General features: G+C 35.2%; 1 protein-coding gene across 6 annotated transcripts in view; it reads right to left on the reverse strand.

Moving 5' to 3' along the window:
- LOC138713485 (solute carrier family 35 member C2) overlaps nucleotides 1-20,702 on the reverse strand; it is a 113,551-nt gene that overhangs the window by 43,836 nt on the left and 49,013 nt on the right. For 5 of the 6 annotated variants that reach the window (XM_069845639.1, XM_069845637.1, XM_069845638.1 and 2 more), the window contains one exon: nucleotides 4,276-4,468. In XM_069845639.1, the coding sequence (XP_069701740.1) occupies nucleotides 4,276-4,440 (165 nt within the window). In that variant the 5' untranslated portion in view covers nucleotides 4,441-4,468. Of the gene's footprint in view, nucleotides 1-4,275; nucleotides 4,469-5,351; nucleotides 5,416-20,702 lie in introns of those variants that run through there. The other variant, XM_069845640.1, reaches the window with a different exon arrangement.

Raw genomic sequence — 20,702 nt, forward strand, 5'->3', positions numbered from 1 at the left:
AGTAATACTGGTAATAAACCAAGCGAAGTGGCTTTGACGATAATATTTGAGACTCGCATTTGGGAGGTCTCAGGTTCAAACTCAGTGCATGGATGAATATATTAAATTCATCCATGCCCTGTGGCTGTCCAATCTGACTAGAGTTTTTATGGTTCCTTTCTGTCACAAAGGCAAATGCCAGTTTGGAAATTTACATTCCATGATTCATCACTGCCTTAATCACCAATATCATAAACATTGAAATAAAATCTAAAACAATCATATGAACACAAACCATCTATAACTCACAATACAAACGGAAACTCAAAAATAGTAAATGGCCTACTGATATGTCCAAAAATCCTAAACATGTTAAAGCGTGTACAGTATATATACAACAAAAAATATCGGTAGTAGTAGTAGTAGTAGTAGTAATAATAATAATAATAATAATAATAATAATAATAATAATAATAATAATAATAATAATAATATTATAGTAATAATAATAATAATAAGTGCCTTTCCTGGTGGAATGCCGTTCAGGCACCTTTTTGACGTAAATATGTCTATGTAAGTTCAGTCCAGTACTAAGGTAAGGTGCTCCCAGAAAGTCGACCGACACATTTGCAGTCGACAAGTTAAATTTGCAAAAATTCGGGAGTGAAGCAAGAAAATTCACTATGTCGAGACATATGCAGCGCAAATGGGAGCAAGCATAAGCAATGGGTAGCAAACAATAGAGCACGACAGTTACTATAGCAACTGACATATAAGATGGCTACTCCCAGGAGTCCTAGCACAGCGAAGATATATTGAGTTTTCAGAGTATCTGGAAAGAAGAGAAGTTGTCATTGCTGACGTTTATCTTAACAGTAAATATTTCAGAAACGTATTCTCACACAAAATTTGTGGCTGTTTCTGTGATGCAGCTTACCCACATTTCATTGTTACGGTATATGTTCGAATATCATGTCTTTAATATATTATGAGGCTTCTCACTACTCAACTTCATTGTCTATCCACTGAGATCATCCCTGCTAGTTAACAATATGAGGAATCTGCTTCTTATTAGAATTGAAGGGGTTAGTGGAAAAATGGGGCTATCCCTCATGTTGGGATAGTTATCTTTTTCCATTAATACATACTTTCAACTGTTGGGCCTCCTTTGATCAACTTCAACCCTGATAACTGTGATAAATTTTGGTTGCCAAAAGGCCTTCATGCTGCAACAGATGTCACAAGAAAAGAGCATAACAGGAAAGATAAACATACTGAAGGAATGGCTATGCTTTGGAAAATCTAATAGTTTGAGTACTGATATGTAGTTTTGTAAATGCCTTTTTTGCAAATCAGTTTATTACTTTGTTAACCCAAACTGAATCAATTTATACTGGCACGGATTTAATTTGTATTCCTTCCGAAATACGCATTAAAATGTGAAAATGAATGGAAGTTAATTAAGTTTTTAACATAATTTTTATTTAACGCCGTTTAGGCCTAAATTCCCGCCCACTTCAATAAATTTTACACAGAGTTCCAACACCTTTTCCTCTAGAAAAAACACTGATAATAATAATAATAATAATAATAATAATAATAATAATAATAATAATAATAATAATAAAACCTATTGTGTTCTGCTTTGAACATGGAAAGTTAAAATAGTGATGAAGTCATTCAGAATTTGATCAAATGAGCAGTATAACTCTTTCTTCCACCTACCGGTACTGTTTATTTTCACATCTTACCTCACATTGTAACAAATGAAGATCATACCATTTTGTTGAAACATTGCTTCTAGACTCGATCCAGTGATTAAAACATGTGGTGACTAGCTAGCAATAGAAATCTGATTATTACTGATATTTTTTTTGTGGTTTTTGTTTTAAATCCTCATACAGATGCAAATGCTGTACTGTCATACATGATTTAAAAACACTTTTGTTGTGATTAGTACTTAGTTTATCTTTATGTATAAGCTAATTTAGAATTACTAGACATATACAGGGTGATTCAGACCACCCATAACAGTCATTTATTTCGGAAACTAATGCATTAAAATTTCCGAGAAAAAAATATTTATTACTAAACCAAATGTGAACTTTCACTTAAGCTTAATTTCATCAATCAGCTCTAACATGAAGTAGGGTCAGTTGCGTATCACTTTAAAATTTCAAATGGGAGTATGGGTCAAATAGGGTACCATTTGATAGAGCTCTTCAAAACAAACAACTTTCATAGAAAACGTTTTTATTAATTCTTATTCTTTCAATGAGAAAACGTACGAAAAGGCAATAGGTGATTCGGACCACACGTAAGTCATTTATTTCGGAATCTAGTGCATTAAAATTTTCGAGACAAAAATATTTATCACTAAACCACATGTGAACTTTCACTTGAGCTTGATTTCATTAATCAGCTCCAACAGGAAGTAGGGTCTGGGTCAAATAAGGTACCATTTGATAGAGTTCTTCAAAACAAACAACTTTCATAGGAAACGTTTTTACCAATTGCTACTCTTTCAATGAGAAAACGTACAAAAAGATAATGCCATCAATATTGAGAAATGTTAAAATACGAAAATGTAAACAAGACAATTAATGTTGACATTTTACTGAAAGACAGGACAATTCCATTAATTTTTATAAATGTTCAAACTGTCTACCGTTCTGAGCAGCACACACCCGTACTCTTCTTCTAACACTGTCAGTGACTCCTAACACTTCGGCGTGGTCAAGTGACTGGCAGGTCTCCGGGATTCGCTGTTTTATGACATCTCTTATTGTGGGACAGTCTTGATAAACGATGTTTTCTAACCGTCCCCAAAAATAGAGTTAATTGTCAGGTAAAATCTGTCAGTTTCATCGCTGTATTCTTTGCACAGATGAAGCGACATTCAAGAGAAATGGTGATGTCATTATCCATAATGGTCACTACTGGTCTCAAGTCAGTCTTCTCTGTCTGAGAGAAGTGAACAACCAGCATAGGTGGAGTGTCAATGTCTAGTGTGGCATCTTTGGACACCGAATGATTGGACCTTATTTCTTTGAAGGTGTTCTGAATAGTGTCATGTATGCTGACTTCCTGAAGAATATCCTCAACCAACTTTTTGAGGACGTACCACTGGCAACACGAGTAGAAATGTGGCTTCAGCAGGATGGTTGCCCAGCTCATTTCTCTTTGGTGGCACGTGATACAACCAATCAGATCTTCGCTGGGCAATGGATTGGGAGATGCGGTTCTGTGGGATGGCCAGCACTATCTCCTGACTTGAATCCTTTGGATTTCTATTCTTGGGAATGGTTAAAAAACATCGTCTATCAACACTGTCCCACAATAAGAGATGACATAAAACAGCGAATCCGGGAGACCTGCCAGTCACTTGACCACGCCGAAGTGTTAGGAGTCACTGAAGTGTGAGAAGAAGAGTACGGGCGTGTGCTGCTCAGAACGGCAGACAGTTTGAACATTTATAAAAATTAATGGAATTGTCAAGTCTTTCAGTAAAATGTCAACATTAATTGTCTTGTTTACATTTTCGTCTTTTAACATTTCTCAATATTGATGGCATTATCTTTTTGTATGTTTTCTCATTGAAAGAGTAGCAATTGGTAAAAACGTTTCCTATTAAATTTGTTTGTTTTGAAGAACTCTATCAAATGGTACCTTATTTGACCCGGACTCCCATTTGAAATTTTAAAGTGATATGTCACTGACCCTACTTCCTGTTAGAGCTGATTAATGAAATCAAGCTCAGGTGAAAGTTCACATGTGATTTAGTGATAAATATTTTTGTCTCGAAAATTTTAATGCACTAGATTCCGAAATAAGTGACTTATGTGTGGTCCGAATCTCCTATTGCCTTTCCGTACGTTTTCTCATTGAAAGAATAAGAATTAATAAAAACGTTTCCTATGAAAGTTGTTTGTTTTGAAGAGTTCTATCAAATGGTACCTTATTTGACCCATACTCCTATTTGAAATTTTAAAGTGATACGCCACTGACCCTACTTCCTGTTAGAGCTGATTGATGAAATTAAGCTCAAGTGAAAGTTCACATGTGGTCTAGTAATAAATATTTTTTTTCTCGAAAATTTTAATGCACTAGTTTCCGAAATAAATGACTGTTACGGGTGATCTGAATCACCCTGTATAAAGAAACTGAATTGTCATATTTTAGCAAACAAACATTTCCTCGCACCTCCAGTTTGAAATGTCTTGTGTTAATCAGTAGAGCAAAAGTGTTTGCTATTATAAATACTGCAATAGAAGCTTCTCTTAATAGAATACTTGCCTGTAAGAATTTTCTTTGGTAAAATGTAAGTCCAATAGACAATGCAAAATAGAACAATATAAGTAAAGTCGTCCTGAAAGCGAGTCTAATACAAGGACCGTTGCAAGTCTCTTTCTTTGTGGTGAGCTGGCTCCTTTGTTCGTTCTTCAACACTATTCTTGCCATTGTGACAGGGTTACCCGTGCTCTGTCATCTGAGGAAAAAAAAAACAGTTTTACCCATAAGCTTATTACAGATATCATACATTCTTGCTTAACTATATGTTCTGCTGAAAGCAATTGATGGAAAATTTTTCAATCAAGACTGCAGGGGCGTATTTTGCGGGCTACCGGCGGTAGCCCAAGGAAATTACAAAAGAAAAAGTTTATAATATAACATAATGTAATAATTTTGTATTATTAGTTTTACCATAGTAATTAAAATTAAAGTAATTGTTACATATATTTTGTGTAATAATAGGGTCAGCGGTAGCCCAAACCCTTTAACCAGTATACGCCACTGCAAGACTGACTGTGATGTTGACCACTTGTTAGTCATGTTTGTATGCCTGTCTATGGAACATTATACCATATTTTCTGTAATAATAATAATAATAATAATAATAATAATAATAATAATAATAATAATAATAATAATAATAATAATGGTTTTAGTGCATAGCAGCTAGATAACTGGCTAAAGAATTGAAGGGATGAGAATGATACAGACAAAATTTTACAGGAGAGCATATTAAAAGTTTGGAGTCCAATGCTATTAGGTGAGGTAATCATAATTTCTTCGGTGTATACTTATGTCATTTGTTGAATAATTTTCTATATACTTTAATAATAGCTTCCCCGTATGTGTAAGAAATGAATTCGCACAAAAAATATTTTTGTTAAAAGTGTGGCTTTGGACTATCTCATTCTCACCCCTTCAATTGTATAAAATATTTGTCTGTAACTTAGATCTGAACCAAAAGCCTTTATGAAGAGAAACAAATGTCACGAAGAAACTCATCTCCCATGCTGATTTGTAATATATATGTTTAGATTTGGTTTAACATGTACACTAGCAAAACAAAGCAATTATTTTACCCTCTATGTGTCAAGACGTCTTCTGCCTCGTGTTGAGTGTTCTGTAGTAGACTAACTATAAATGTTTTCTTTTAAATACAGAACAATTTGTGACCTTGCTATCTGTAGCATGGATGACTGGCTGGAGCCGCAATAATTGTGACAGAGGTCATAAAGCCAAGATTATTTTCTTTAATAACAGTATAACAGCAAATTTATCACATAGGCTAATATTAATATTAATTTGACTGTTAAGTTTATTTCCAGATACATTTCATTCATTTACTAACAAGTGTTTGTGTAACCATTACTTCAGTATGCTTTTGAACAAGAGATTATTTACTTAAAGTGACAGATATTACTGAAGTAGTAATAGTGGAGCAACAGTGTAATGAATGTTGCAACAGAGACAGAGTATTCACAAACCTAAATACTGTATTACTTGAGGCTCGCAGTAGTTAATGTAATGCGAGAATTTTGGGTTTTTGCAGTGTTATTATATGCATAAAATCCGAAGTCTTGGAGATATCTATGTATTGGCCCCATTTATCAGAGAAGGGAAGGAAATGTACGTTGGATCATAGGCACTGCCCCCCCAAACTTGGCCGAATTCTTTTTTTTTTTTTTTCTATTAACGTTATAAAATATTGAATTCAAAAGATTTTTCTTCCTTTTGTTTATGATTAAGCTTCTATGCTTAAATTGACGAATTAATGTCTCCAGACCATGTGTCTGGACTATAATATTTATTTTAAATTTCTAAATGTTTAAGAATTTCTATACCTCATTTAAGGAATGGAAGCACTGTAATGTTTTTTTTTTTTTTTGTGCTGATGTGTTAGAACTCTGCAGGTGTTCAAGCTGCCACTTGGAGAAATACGAGTAACATATTGCACAACAATGCAGAAAGAAGAAAAGTGATCCTGGTAGCCTATAATGTGTAAACTTAAAGACGAGATTAAGTAAAATAATTAGAATTTACATTTGAAATGACATCTTGCTTTTTTTAAATAAACAGATGGAGTAAATGTAAAATTGGTCCACCCGCTGTGGAGTGATGGTTCGCACGTCTGGCCATGAAACAAGCGGGCTCAGGTTCAAATCCTGGTTGGGGCAAGTTACTTGGTTGGGGATTTTCCGAGGTTTTTCCTCAACCAATTGAAGCAGAATTGCTGGGTAATTTTTAGTTTGGACCTCGGACTCATTTCGCCATCATTAATTCACATATCATCATCCATACAATAGCCTGGGTTAAGTTCACAGTGCGGCGTGCTGTATTTGTACAAGAGTGCAGCCGTTTGGCTACCCAATTATTCACAGAATAGGAGTGGTAAACACAATAAGCCTCATGCTGCAGTGTAAGCCTTCAGGTCCCTCCTCTATACAAGAGAGGAAAAAAAGTAGCACGCAAGCACGCGCGCAGAGAGAGAGAGAGAGAGAGAGAGAGAGATATCCCAGATTCCAAGTTACAGTTGAATAATGTGATATATACAAGTTGTTGGCATGCCTTACTATGAAACTAGCAGGTCGGTTAGAAACCTAGTTGGGACAAGTTGCCTGGTTTTTTACCGAAGTTTTTTCTCAATCCATTAAGAGCAAAAATGCTGGGTAACTTTTGACGTCGGACCCTGGGCACATTTCGCCGTCATTATTCCCTTCATCTTCATCCACCCTGTCTACTTTCATACTCATGTCGTCCTAACATGTATGGGGCTAACAGAATCCGAACTAATGAGTGCCCAACCTCAGAATCGCCTCTTAAGAGCTTCGCCACTGAAAAAAATCGTCCTTGGTGCGCTTGTCATTTCCATGCTGTTGGATCTGAGGGATTCGGGGTGAAATCAGGTATAGTTCCTTCAGGAGGGAAGTAAAGCCGCAGATTTTGTGTCGTATATTTACAACCTTGGTAGAGACTTCTAGAAAAAATATTGTCCATTTCTTGCCCAAGTTGAATTTAGATATTATGAGTAAATAACATCCACAGTTTTAAGTCGTTAAATAAAATACTTCTACCGGTACTGTAAATTCAAGAATTACATCTTGGTTATTCATTTAAGAATCTCTGCATAGGTCTAGTTGGGGAGTCGAAATCTAGCCCCTTCGCCAAAAGTAATTTACTGATTAAACAGCCAGTTGTAGAATATAATAAAATTGAAAGCGTCTGTCAATAATTACAAGATACCAAAGTGAGCGTCACAAAAGTAAAATACAGTATACTTTCTCGAGTTTAATGTAGGTCTTTTACTATTCTGTCGATGATATTCACTTCATAGAATATTTTCTGAACTATTATTCAAGACATTGATTAGTCATTTGATATATGAGTGCATTTTCTGAGGAGGGAGCCAGCATGTGTTTCTATGGTGATCATATGCTTGCTTACTCACTTACTTACTTACTGGCTTTTAAGGAACGGAGCTTCATTGCCACCCTCACATAAGCCCGCCATTGGTCCCTATCCTAAACAAGATTAATCCATTCTCGATCATCATATCCCACCTCCCTCAAATCCATTTTAATATTATCTTCCCATCTACGTCTCGGCCTCCCTAAAGGTTTTTTTCCCTCCGGCCTCCAAACTAACACTCTATATGGGTGATCAAATGCTATCATGTAAAATGTTGGATTAATTCCAGAAACTTCCGTCGACACAGATGTGTCAAATGTGTATTGCGTTTACTATGCACCCAAATAACTAGAAGAACTTTCGTTTTCTGGATTGCACATAAAAGGCATTCTTTAAAATACCAAATTAAGACGCTTGACTTCATTTATAATAGTAGATACATTACCGTATATGTAATTAATTCATCAAAAATCCACTCAAAATAGCTATATTGGTATGTACCTACAGTATATTTTAACAATTTATAGTCTTATGTTTGTATTTGCAGAAATCGAATTTGAAAGTTAAATTTGATGTTAAAATATATTAGTGGTATACTGACATCCCTCTTTTTTAATTTCTAATCTTTATGGTGTTCTTTCAGTGGTTCACCATGCACAGAAATGAATGGATGGTAAATTCTTGCGCAATGAGACCATTCTCCTCTTGTTTTACTACACTTTCCATGCTTTGTAGCTTTGGGCTTTAAACTTTGAATTCGCAATGAAAAGTAGAAATGATTATATAATAATAATAATAATAATAATAATAATAATAATAATAATAATAATAATAACAATAATAATAATATTAGCCACCAGGGTAGCTCAGTCGGCTAAGGCTCTTGCCTGGCGATCCGGAGTTCTGCTCGGGCGTGAGTTCGATTCCGCTTGGGCTGATTACCTAATTGGGGTTTTTCCGAGATTTTCTCCAACTGTAAGGTAAATGTCAGGTAATCTACGGCGAATTCCCGGCCTCATCTCGCTATTACCAATCCCATCGACGTTAAATGACCTTAAAGTGAAAATTTTTGGCTAAGTGGTTTATTATTATTATTATTATTATTATTATTATTATTATTATTATTATTATTATTATTATTTTACTTGGTTATTTAACAAAGCTGGAAACTTTAACAGGCTTAACGGTGCTTTTTTTTTTCCTTTATTGTGCTAAAACAGCATGTTCCATTGCATACAATATTTGCAATACTACATGCTATGTTTATGTTACATATTTCATAGTTCATAGTTGATATTCATATAGCGGTACATTATTGCAATATACAGAGTCGGTTAAAATTGATATTACAGTCCAAAAATTAAAATAAATAAAAATTATCTACTCTACACAATATATGATCAACTAGCAATTATAAATCTTATGCTTAAGTACATTACAAATCCACAATTAATTAATACATTACAAATACACATTACACATCCACAATTAAATTATCTATGTTACTATATAGAATCAATCCGCTCGCCAGTTACAAAGCTTATGCCTAAATGCATTATCAGAAAAATTTTGTACAAGTGTTGCAATATTACATACTATGTTTATATTATTAATCGAATCCTTGTCTGACTTATGCCACTATAGCTTATTACAAAACAGCTGTACCATTTACCTATCTAAATTGCGCTACAATCTGTCTGCGGTTTAATGAAGTTATGACTTATTTCATGTTTTCCTTTAACAGTTTGTCATGTGTGGATTACATTTCAGCACTTATGACATAATTTTAAAAAATATGACTTACACCACTGTGACTTTAACCCGCTCAAATATGACTGGGCAAATGAATTAACAAAATTTTGCAAAAAATAATTTCTTTGATGCTTATTACAAGCATGAATGTAGTAAGTACTGTGAGAAACATTAGGTGAAATTCGACCTTCAGAACTGACTTGGACCAGTCAATAGATTTAGTTAAAATTAAATCCGTGGCATGATAGCCCATGCAGGACTAATGCCATCCGCCAACTGCTGGCCTCACGTCCAAGTCTCAACAGAGGTGATCACCAGACATCGGATTCTAGGGCAAATGCCTATTTTGTTTCTTTAGGAGAAAAGTAAAAATAATTATTAATATTTGTGTTTCATGGAAATTGAAAGGTATTCAAAGAGTTTTATAGTGCCCTAAAATGCCCTAAAACGGTTATTAGAGCCTAATTTGTTAATATTCGCCTAAAAATGCCTAACTCACTGTAAAGTTTCGCATTTTACTCTTACTTTTTATAATTTATACATGCATTCACTGCGAAATTTAAGGCATTTAAAAAGTGGAAAGTTTGCTTCACACCGGCCATGAAACCATTGATAAAGGAAACAAAATGTTTTGAATCTCACGACACTCGCAATAGATTTCACCGAATTTAACATGTTTGGAGGCATAAATGCCGACAAAGAACCAACCTTAGTTTTGAAGCAGGCAACAATCACAACACGTGCTGCTACCGATTCAGAGATATACTATACTATAAAGATGACTGTTTTCGGTCTGAAACCGATTAGCTGTACTGCCCTTCAGAGTGTCATAAAATCACAATTTTTGGAGAAAGAGTGTTTTTGAAATATTTATGAAAAGTCGTAAAACTGCGAATTAGTAGGGTAAACCGTTACAAAATATTTAAAAGAATGGCTCTCCTAGTGTTAACACTACCAGGAAATGCAACAATAAGTGGAACTTTGTATTTTTGTCCAATTGAATCTCAATAACAACGATTCATTTGAATGCTCATTAACAGTTGCTCTTTCCCTCACCTTATTTGTGTTGAGAAGTTTTGAGCGGTAGGACGTTTTCCTGTGAAGTTTAACGCGATAATGCCGAAAAATATAAGTGCAAAATCTACATTGATCCGGCAATGGCTAACAGAATATTCAGAATTCACTCATGATGGAAAAATAATATTCTGCTAGATTTGTAGCAAACAGGTATGTAACAATAGTTGAAATATATAAATTCTATTAATTTTAATGAGTAGGCCTATAATATTTATACATTGACTGAGCTATCCTGAGGTATAATTCTTTTTAAGACCACTACACTTTAACCTTTTAAATTCCGATAGTTAAAGTATTTGCAGGTCATTAAAATTTTGATTGTTCGAACCCACTAACTTTGTGATAGAAATACGGCAATACAACAATTAGGATTTTATTTTAATTCAGTTTACTTTACATTTTTATATTTCGCAAGAAAAGAAGTGCCACCTAAAGCAGCATGTGCAAGGAGCGGCTCATAAGGCTAAAGCTCAGCAGAAAAATCAACTGCAACAAACTTTACTAACACAGCCTACTTCATCCAATCTCAGCAGCAATTTCTATGCTGATTTAACCAGAGCGTTTGTTGCTGCTAACATTCCCTGGAATGCAATTGAAAATCCGGTTTTAAGACAGTTTTTACAAAAATACTGCAAACAAAATATCCCATCTGAGTCGACCCTAAGAAAAAATTACTTAGACAGAATATACAATGAAACTTTAGCTTCCATTCGGGAGGATATAGGTGATTCTTACATATGGGTCTCTGTGGATGAAACCTCAGATCCTATGAATAGGTATATAGCAAATATGGTAGTAGGAAAACTTAGTCCTGATGGACCTTCGATTCCACACCTCGTATGTGTTAAGGAACTTTCGAAAGTGAATAGCCAAGCCATTGCTTATTTTGTAAATAAAGGCCTACAGTCTTTATACTCAGGTAATATAGACGATTCTAAAGTTCTGTTGTTTTGTACTGATGCTGCCTCATACATGGTTGCTGCAGCTCCACTTCTTAAAACATTTTATCCTAACCTGTCTAGCACATGGCCTTCACAGGATTTCTGAAACAATCCGGAATGAATTTCCTCTTGTCAATTCGTTTAATTCTAACACAAAAAAATGTTTTTGTAAAGCCCCATCCAGGATTTCAATATTCAGAGAGAACTTTCCAGATATCCCACTCCCACCTCAGCCGGTTGTTACACGATGGGGAACCTGGATTCAGTCAGTGGCGTATTATTCTAAGTATTTTAAAGAAGTGGTCACAGTTATTGATAAATTACCTGAAATTGATAGTGCAGCGTGTGTGAAAGCAGTGAAAGATTGTCTGAATGACTCACGAGTGAAAAACGATATTGCCTACATAACATCAAACTTTTCTTTCATACCTGCAAGCATTGAACAATTAGAACGTGAAAAACAATCTCTTTGTAGCCAAATAGCAATAGTGAAGGAAGCTCAAGTGAACATACATTCTGCTTTGGGCGAAACTGGGAAAAAAATTAAAAATAAGTGGGACAACGTATTAAATAAGAATGTAGGATTTTCATTGTTGGAAAAAGTATCAAGAGTGATATCGGGGGAAAGTGTAAATGTTCCAGTAAGTATTGATGTTTCTATTGTACCTAATTTAAAATTTGCGCCTCTCACATTAGTTTCGGTTGAAAGAAGTTTTTCTGCTTTCAAAATGATTCTCAGTGACAAAAGGCAAAGGTTAACCGTGGAGAATTTAGAAAAAATTCTGGTGGTGTACTGTGCAGATAATTATAATAAAGTCTGAGCATGGAACTGAATTTCAATAACTTAAAATGAGTAATCTTGATATCAATAATCATTATTTCATTAGTTTCAATATATTAAATTTGTGCAGCTCTGTTTATAAATATAATATAGTATTTTTTTTAATGTTTAAACATACTTTTTTGTGCGTATTTTAGTGTATAACTAAAAATTTCAGTGAAAGAAATAAGTATGATAGCTTGATGTGCCTAAAATGCCTATTTTCATTAAAATAGAGCCTAATTTTACAAATTTTGAGCTTATTTTAGGCGCCTAAAACTGCAATTTTTAGTGCCTAAAAATCCGATGTCTAGTGATCACCCAACCAGTACGGAGGTTACGTTAGCACGATTTATCCTGAAAGTTTCTGCAAAGTGATATGTATAAGCTAAATTGTTTTTTTTTTCTTTTTTTTTTCGATTTTTTTTAGTCAATTGTAATAAATTAAATTCAGTTTCCAAGACAACTGCGTTTACAAATCCAAAAAAATATTTCGTAGTTTAGCTGCTAGATTTTTTTAACTGTCTATGAAATTAATGGATTTAAGTCGATAAGACTATTTCAGACTACGATTTTAAATCGCCAAATGTTGCATCCAACGACTTCAAAATGCTTTAGGAGCTGAAGCACCATCAGTAAGAACTGTGTATGATTGGTTTGCAGAATTCAAACTTACAGTCCTCCCCCCCCCCCCCAAAATGGCCCGACTCTTGAAGATCTTTACAGAGCATGATTCACACCACAACGATTTTCAACCCAGTATTTTTTGAAAAGCATTACAGGAAGGTATTTCACGACTAATTCAAAAAGCACGAAATTTATTTGAAAATACGATAAAATTAATGCCTGAGAGTCATTATTTAACATGATACAGTACGACAATTGATGACAATCCATCGCAAGCATTCCGATAGCTCTGTGTTAGCGTGGTTGATCGCAGACTACTAAGTTTGAGAAAAGAGTTCCTTTTTTAATTAACTATGCAGGTTAATTTCGTTTACCATCATTTTATTTTACTGTAAGATTCATAATTATTGATCTACTATTAAAAATAGATCAATTTTCATCGCATCTTTCAAATGCTTTTCGGATTACGTTACGACAATCACATAAAATGAATTTCAATAACGGTTAAAGCGATCTCGTGTGTTCCACTATTTTCAGCATGCCCAATGCGTTGAAAGGGGCGTGTAGAATAATAATAATAATAATAATAATAATAATAATAATAATAATTATTATTATTATTATTTATTTATTTATACTGGCAGAGTTAAGGCCATAGGGCCTTCTCTTACACTCGACCACGTCACAAAGTATATAAGCAGTGAAAATTTAACAGAAAGTTAAAGAAAAAGAACAGAATACCAACATATTACAAAAAAAATAAAATAATAATAATAATAATAATAATAATAATAATAATAATAATAATAATAATAATAATAATAATAATAGCATAACAAAATTGACACTAAACAAATTAAAATAATACCATAATAGAAAAAAAGAAAGTAAAATACAGTTCTAAAGATTGGAATACAATAAAAGCAACTCAGTACAAATAGTTAATATGGAAAACGTAAGGAAGAATACAAAAAAAAAATGGAATGTAATAAAATAATAATAATAAAAAAGAAAAAAATACGAAAATTAAAAAAAAAACATCCACAATAAAAAGGGTACAGTATGATAATAAATTCATCTGGTGATCAAGAGAACAAAAAGGGGAAAGGAAGGAAAAGAAATATAAGCTTATATATTTTATAAAACTATCGCAGAGGAAAAGGACTTCTAATTGAAAGGAATCTGAATTTAAAAAGTGCAATTTTAGTTTATTTTTGAAACTAGATAATGTTCAACAGTCTCTGACATATTATGGTAGAGAGTTTCCGAGATGAGAATCGAACAGAACAGAATTTATCCAGGAGCTAGAATATTTATTCCACTGCCGGAACAGAATTTCTTGTTTCGGGTACGATCGTAAGTTCTCGTGAAGCCGTCGTGAAAAAAACAAATGAACCACATCCATTCTTGGCGGTTTAATTGTTCACTACTGGAAGTTATTGCTGAAATAGTATGTATACAAAAATCACAATTTAATATAAACGAAGGAAAATTAATAAATCTTGTGTAGAATTATCCTCTTTTGTATGACAAAACACAAAAGTTCTGTCCGGTTCGAAGATGTGAGCGGCAGCAGACTTTTCGTTTCGATTCGATTCAGATCGATTCTGCTAAGTGGAAACGGGCCTTTACAGTTCCGAGCGAATTTCAATATAGGTGGTTACGTCTCATGTTATAAACCATAAGAAAGGCAAACCTTTAAACAGTAGAGAGAAAACTAATGTTTTAAATGTGTTTAATAAGTTGTGCGAAAAAAAAAACAAACCTAACTCTCTTAAAGACGATATTGTGCAGGGGCGTATTTTGCGGACTACCGGGGCTACCGGCGGTAGCCCAAGGAAATTACAAAAGACAAAGTTTATAATATAACATAATGTAATAATTTTGTATTATTAGTTTTACCATAGTAATTAAAATTAAAGTAATTGTTAGATTTATATGCGCTCTCTGCTCTCGAAAAGAAACAAGTTGTCAAGGCGGCATCGCTGGAGAAACCGCTTGCTACGTGAGGTAGCCTGTGACCGTACCGCGCACGCTGTCCTGTAGCACAACTGCCCGTCCCCCCCGCTCCCTACTGTTTCTATCGTGCAGTGTAGGCGGGTGAGTTGCCGCTCTCGTGATCGGTTTCTTCGAAGGCGCGAAGCAGCAATTCGCTTAGTACGCTAGCAATTGAATGTGATTGTGTTCTTACAGTGCATTATTTTAAATCTGTGATTTGTTCGGGTGTCTAAGAGTTATATTAATTGTTAATTATTAAGTTTTTAATTTCCCAATTAAGTGATATTGTGAAAAATATGGCAGAACAAGTTTCTGGAGAGGTTTGTGTTGAAAATGACTGTGTAATAGAAGGTTTATTAAAAGTGCCTTTTAACCGTCGTACATACAACGAGAAAGTTGAAATTGTGAAAATGGAAAGACCAACTCCTGAGTTAAATTTGTCCATGGACGTAAAAGAAAAACAGCGAGAGTACACACGCCATTTCACTTCAACATCATATGGTAAGTGGAATTGGTTGTGTGGTACTTCTAAACTGTCTAAACTATTTTGCTGGCCATGTTTGTTATTTAGCCTTGAAACTAATGTGTGGTCAAAAGAGGGGTTTTCTAATATGAACTCCCTTCGAAAAGCAGTCCTAGAATACGACAAATCAAAAGCTCATATTTGTAGTAGCATGAACTTTGCAAACTTTGGGAAGACAAGAATTGATTTACAGCTAGATAAGCAAAAAGTTCTACACATCAACCAACACAATGCTCTTGTGAAAAAAAAAATCGGGAGATTTTACTGCATCTTATTAACGCAGTCTGCTTTCTAGGAAAACAAGAATTGGCTTTTCGGGGTCATAACGAGAGTGTGGAATCAGACAATATAGGAAATTATATTGAATATTTAAGTTCCTTAAGTGAATTTGACCATTTACTGGCCAATCATCTTGAGAGTTCAACAGTATTTCGTGGTACTTCTCTCGCAATTCAGAATGACTTAATATTTGCTATAAGTGGGGTTATGATAAAGAACATAAAACCTTTTGTGGTCATTGTTGTTGATGAAACAAGTGACTGCTCTAATCAGAGTCAATTGTCCACTGTTTTAAGATACGTCGACAGTACTGCCAATGATCAACAACGGTTTATAGGATTCACAAATGTCAGTTCGGACAAAACTGCTGCTGCTTTGTTTCAGCATGTGGAAGGTGTTATAGCAGAATACAATGTCGGCAATAAGTTAATTGCACAGACATACGATGGTGCTTCAGTTATGGCGGGAAATATTAATGGCTTAAAAACAAAAGTTCAAGAAAAGTATCCTCAAGCACTATTTGTCCATTGTTACAGCCATGTTCTCAATTTAGTTTTGCAACAAACTAGGCTACTTTATCCATTCCAGAATGCCGCATTTTTTCAAAACACTGTCGGGTTTAGCTGCATTTTTCTCATCATCTCCTAAAAGATCAGAAAACTCAAGGAATTTATGAACAAGAAACTCCCAAAAGTAGCACCAACTAGATGGAATTTCACATCTCGGCTTGTAAATACGGTAAAGGAATACAGAGAAAAACGGACTGCTTTCTTTAAAAATATCATTTGTAATGACTCTGAAGAAAACTGGGATGATGCTGTAAATGTGCAGGCTCAAGGATATTTGAATTTTTTCACACAGTTTCAGAATATATTTCTTCTTGAAGTCTATGCTAGAGTGTTCGCACATACAGATGTGCTCTACAATATTCTTCAGACAAAAAGTCTAGACATAGCATACTACTTGCAAGAGGTATCAAAGTTAAAAAAAAAAAAAAATACTATATCCGAGTTCAGACGTAGTGGGGTTCCGTCCATATGGAGTAATATGGAAAATGAAAATTCTTTAGCCAATACAATGGAACCACCATTAAAGCGAAGAAAAGGAGATGATGAATTGAAATACAGGCAGCTGTACTACAGCATACTAGATCGTATGCACATGGAAATTACTGACAGATTTTCTGATTATGGAAAGCTTCAGTTCACACGTCTTCTAGATTCTCAAAAATTTTCTGCTTATAGAGAAAACTTCCCGAATGAGGCACTAAACAAATTATTTCAGTCCTATAACAGTCACTTTGATCAAGTACGTTTAAAAAATGAATTAAGTGTAATATATTCAGCAGAAGTCTTTGATTTTTCGAACAAACCTATCCATGAAATATTATCTGCCATATATGAAAACCAGCTGAACCAAGTTATTCCTGAAGTCCTTAAATTGGCAACATTAATTGTGACAATACCAGCTACGTCAGCATCGGTAGAAAGAACATTTTCTGCGTTGAAGAGAATAAAATCCTACTGTAGATCAATTCATACACAAGAACGTTTATCCGGCTTGGCACTAATATCCATTGAAAAGTAATTTCTACAGAAACTTTGCAAGTGGCCCAATTGTAATTTCAAGGACGAAGTCATCAACGTATTTTCGTCCCAATCAAGACGTCTGGAATTCACATAAATATGTAAGGAATTTTATTATAGGGATTTTAAAATATATTTTGTGTAATAATAGGGTCAGTGGTAGCCCAAACCCTTTAACCAGTATACGCCACTGATATTGTGAGATTGACTTCAGAATTTACAGGTGTATTTGTGACGAGTATATACAGTGCCAGAGCGAGTTCCAAATAAATCGTGGAGAAAAAATGACATTATAACGTGGCTACGAAATAAATGTGATGAGAGTTTTGTTAAAGTGGAATTAATTGAACTGGTAAAGCGTTAAAAAGTACATGTGAAAAATACGTTGTGGACTGTATGACAGAAAGAGCGGGACATTGCATTGTTCGATTGCCTCAATCCCATTCACTACTGTACGTGTGGAGTCGAAGTGAAGGGTTATGTTGCAAGACACAACACAACATTGAAACTGGCCGACGTTCGGAAACTTGTATATACAGCGTTATGGGAAGTAGTAGGCCTAACGATTGTGAATTGGCGCGATTGTATTAAACACGCAATAACAGAGGAAAATATGTGGAAAGTGAAGGCAGTGCAGTGGAATCGTTGTGATTAATATTGGAGGCGAATCTGATCTATCAGCTGACACATACTCCATCAGCTGATTCCGAAATAGAGGGAGTGGAGCCTCTTCCAGAATCTGATTAATCAAGTAAGTTGAGTAGTTTCTATGACACTTTCTCAGGATCTGCAGTAATAATATTCATAATAACAACGCGGAAACTGCTTATAATTGCGCTCCTGTCAATTCTGTGTATGGCAAGGTTGATATGGATTCTACCAAAACAAATACACATGCGCGTAGGGTTGCCAACTTCTTTTGAAGAAAATACGGGAGACTAAGAAATCGACAAAATTTCACATAGAAAATTGACAAATTATTCGGTTCAGTTACTGAAAAACAACTTTATTCTACACTTCGGCAGCTAGGCTTAAATTAAGATTTTGTCTCGCGCATAGGCGGAGAGAGAACAGTTTCCTTGGGGGGCAAAGCAAAACCACATAATCCCGATATAAAAAGATTATGGGGGACATTATTTATCTCCTCCCCCCGTTATAGCTTGACCTTGGTACAGTATATCGGGATATGATCATTTAATAACTACTGTAAAATAAAGTAAAATTGTAACAAAATATACAGACAATTTTACTTTTTTTTTTCCTCTTGTACGGAGGAGGGACCCGAAGGCATGCACTGCAACCTGAGGCTTATTGTGCTCACCACTCCTATTCTGTGAATGATTGGGTAGCCGAAAGCCCGCGCTCTTGTACAAGTACAGCACGCCGCACTGTGAACTTAATCCGGGCTATTGTATGGATGATATGTGAATTAATTGTGGCGAAATGAGTCCGAGGTCCAACACCGAAAATTACCCTGCAATTCTGCTTCAATTGGTTGAGGAAGAACCCGGAAAAACCCCAACCAGAATTTGAACCTGGGCCCGCTCGTTTCATGGCCAGACGTGCTGACCATTATTCCACAGCGGTGCACCAATTTCACATTTACTTTATCTGTTTATTTAAAAAAGCAAGAGTCGGCCTGGGTGGCATAGTGTGTATAATGCTGGCCTTCTGTGCACGAGGTTGCGGGTTCGATCCCAGTCCAGATCGATGGTGTTTAAATGCGACAGGCTCATGTCAGTAGGTTTATTGGCATGTAAAAGAACTCCTGCGGGACAAAATTCCGACACACCGGAGACGCTGATATAACCTCTGCTGTTGCGAGCGTCGTTAAATAAATGGTAAAAAGCAAGATATCATAAGAAAATATGTAAATTCTATTATTTTATTTAATCTCGTCTTTAAGTTTACACATTATACCGGGATAACTTTTCTTGTTTCTGCATTCTTGTGCAGTATGTCATTCATATTTCTCCAAGTGGCGGCCTGAACACCTGCAGACTTTTAACACATCAGTACAGGCTGTTACAAAAAACATTACAGTGCTTTCATTCCTTAAGTGAGGTATAGAAATTCTTACACGAGTACATTCAGAAATTTGAAATATTATATATAAATGGTGTGAAGACATTAATTCGTCAATTTAAGCACAGAAACTTAATCATAAATAAAAGCAAAAAAAATCTTTTGAATTCAATATTTTCTAACGTTAATAAAAAAAAAAGAGTTCGGCCAAGTTTGCCCCCCCCCCCCCATAACTCCGCCTATGGTCTCGCGTAATAGTTGAATTAGACTACAGTTTGCAGCTCTGATTTGATTAGATGTGTCGTGCTCCTGTTTCGAACATCTGTCCAATTATTGTTCATGAGATAAAAAATCCTCTTCGTATGAGCATTATTACTTGGTAAGCTTAGAACAAAACTCGCCAGTTTTTCCAATTTCCAATATTAACATGGTTTGATTTCAAACGGGTGAGCACTAAAACCCATTTCTGGCAAGCATTACCTTCTAAAAAGGCTGCACATTTTAACCCATTAACGCCCAGTGGTCTATTTATAGACCCTTGCATACTCGACTGCATTAGATTTTTTTTACTGGCGCCACATTGATTCAATATTAATGATCATCATTTCCGTTCTCGTTGTCGTATCCGTTCCCGGTTTATTGTGAACCAATCTTAATATAGGAGCCGGGAGTCTGTTAAAAATTAGGGACAAATACGGGAGATCTCGGGAAATACGGGAGGGGAGTAACGCGAAACCAGTTGGCCCGGGTTTGATTCCCGGTCGGGGCAAGTTACCTGGTTGAGGTTTTTTTCCGGGGTTTTCCCTCAACCCAATATGAGCAAATGCTGGGTAATTTTCGGTGCTGGACCCCGGAATCATTTCACCGGCATTATCACCTTCATCTCATTCAGACGCTAAATAACCTAAGCTGTTGATAAAGCGTCGTAAAATAACCTAGTGAAATAAAATAATAAAATACGGGAGGGTTGGCAACCCTACGAGAGCGGCGTAGTGATACATTACTTCGTAGTTATAATGGAAACAGTATAAATATAGAGGGTCGTCACGGTCAATGTCAAGTGGTAAACCACCATTTGTTTACCGACAGTTTTGAAAAAGTGCGTAAGTCTACAGAACGACCTTGAAGCCGTATCATTCTCCACCATGACAATGCATCGTTTCATACGGTGGAACAGACGGTCTCTTTGGTCACCTCAGGCGTGAAATTCACTCATCCATCCTACAGTCCTGATCTGGACCCTTTGGTTTCTTTTATTCCCAACCATCAATAAGAAAACGTATGGATTATTCTTTAGCTGGCGTCTGAAGTGCCTTTAGAAAAGTGGGTGCAATACTTTGATTACTGGTTAAATCGAATGGACAAGTCCACAAGATTTATGGAAGGATGTTTTGAGA

The sequence above is a fragment of the Periplaneta americana genome, chromosome 14 (assembly GCF_040183065.1).
Source record: "Periplaneta americana isolate PAMFEO1 chromosome 14, P.americana_PAMFEO1_priV1, whole genome shotgun sequence".
Lineage (NCBI taxonomy): Eukaryota > Metazoa > Arthropoda > Insecta > Blattodea > Blattidae > Periplaneta > Periplaneta americana.